Source organism: Trichophyton rubrum (assembly GCF_000151425.1).
Source record: "Trichophyton rubrum CBS 118892 genomic scaffold supercont2.3, whole genome shotgun sequence".
NCBI lineage: Eukaryota > Fungi > Ascomycota > Eurotiomycetes > Onygenales > Arthrodermataceae > Trichophyton > Trichophyton rubrum.
Genome location: NW_003456426.1, coordinates 1,391,111 through 1,392,436, shown reverse-complemented (window position 1 = coordinate 1,392,436; position 1,326 = coordinate 1,391,111). Strand labels below are relative to the sequence as shown.

The following is a 1,326-nucleotide window of genomic DNA, read 5'->3' as shown; positions in this document are numbered from 1 at the left end:
CATGGCAATGTTCAACGTTGACCAGTATTGGCTGTCTTCACCGCAAGGGTATAATAAGTAGCTACTTTCATAGCAAACGTATTGTGTTACTGTTGTATAAAGCAGACTTGCATCGTCTACTCTACAGGGTCATACATCTCCAGTGCCATACCTCCGATAAACAAGATGAACTTGAACATATATAAATTCGTCATAAGCTATATACAGACGCACTCCTAAACTATGTACATAGAAGAATAAGAGAATGCATTTAGCAGCCTGGTGGGAGCTTGTTGCTGCCAGTGCGGTTGCGGGCATCATATTTGGCACCGTAGCCGAGACCACGCTTAGCAAAGGCCTTCCAGATGGTGCACTTGTTGGCACTGTTGGTAAGAGCACGGTCGGCATCGAGGATGGCATCACGGGCCTGGACGAAGTTGGGGTTGCATGGCTGGCTATAGGAATATATTAGTTGGAGTTCTACAGAATACAATGGACGTGTGAACTTACAGGGCCATGCCGTCCATGACGAGCTTCATGGAAAGATGGCGACCATCCTGTGGAACGCCGTTGCGGAAGACTGGGTTGGCGGAGTAGGTGCCACCGTGGGCCTCAATAAGAGCCCACATGAGGTCGTAGAGCATGGAGGCCCAGACGGTACCGATCTGGTGGACTTCACGGAGGCTGTTGACGGAGGTGTACATGTAGGGGTTGGTCTGGAGGTTAGTGGAGTACAGGTATGCTCGGATACCCTTGGGGTTGTTAGCAGCCCAGGCACCCATGGAGTAGTTGGTGTTTTTGGTGTCACGGGGCTTTAGACGGATGGCAGTGGCGTAGAAGTCACCCCAGCCCTCACCCATACCACCGGACTCAAGAGCGTTCAAGCAGGCACTGTTGGCGGGACCACCACAAAGACGGTTGGAGACTAGAAGGCGACGGCATGTCAGCATTGCCAAGTTATGGTGTTTGAGAAGGCAAAGGGGGATCAATGGTGGAATGGTTAGGAGACAGGGTAGTAGGTCTTGGGTGGTGGGCTACTTACGACCGTGGGTGTATTCGTGGATGACGATACCGGCTTCAAGGCAGCCATCACGGGTTGGGACGAGCAGTAGTCCAGTTGTACATTCTCATGCGGCCAGGGCTGCCATCTGGTGGGGTGGCAAAGTTGGCATTGTTGGTACCAGAGCCATCCTGAGCATTGACAATGGCGAAATCGTTGCCTTTACCACCCTTGTTGCCGTTGTTGACCTGGAAGTTACAGCAGCCTCGTTGAGCCAAAGGAGTAGAGAAGGTCATGGTATCGGTTGTTATGTAGAAGAGCTGAGTATGGAGAAGTCCTTGGTAGGA

At 51.6% G+C, this 1,326-nt stretch overlaps 1 protein-coding gene across 1 annotated transcript; it reads right to left on the bottom strand.

Moving 5' to 3' along the window:
* Nucleotides 1-250: 250 nt before the first annotated feature.
* On the bottom strand, nucleotides 251-1,275 carry TERG_03247 (extracellular metalloproteinase 3; the record flags this gene model as incomplete). Its single annotated transcript, XM_047748050.1, has 3 exons — nucleotides 251-434; nucleotides 490-904; nucleotides 1,083-1,275. 3 exons carry the CDS (start codon nucleotides 1,273-1,275, stop codon nucleotides 251-253), a joined length of 792 nt encoding a protein of 263 aa, XP_047604024.1.
* Nucleotides 1,276-1,326: the final 51 nt, after the last annotated feature.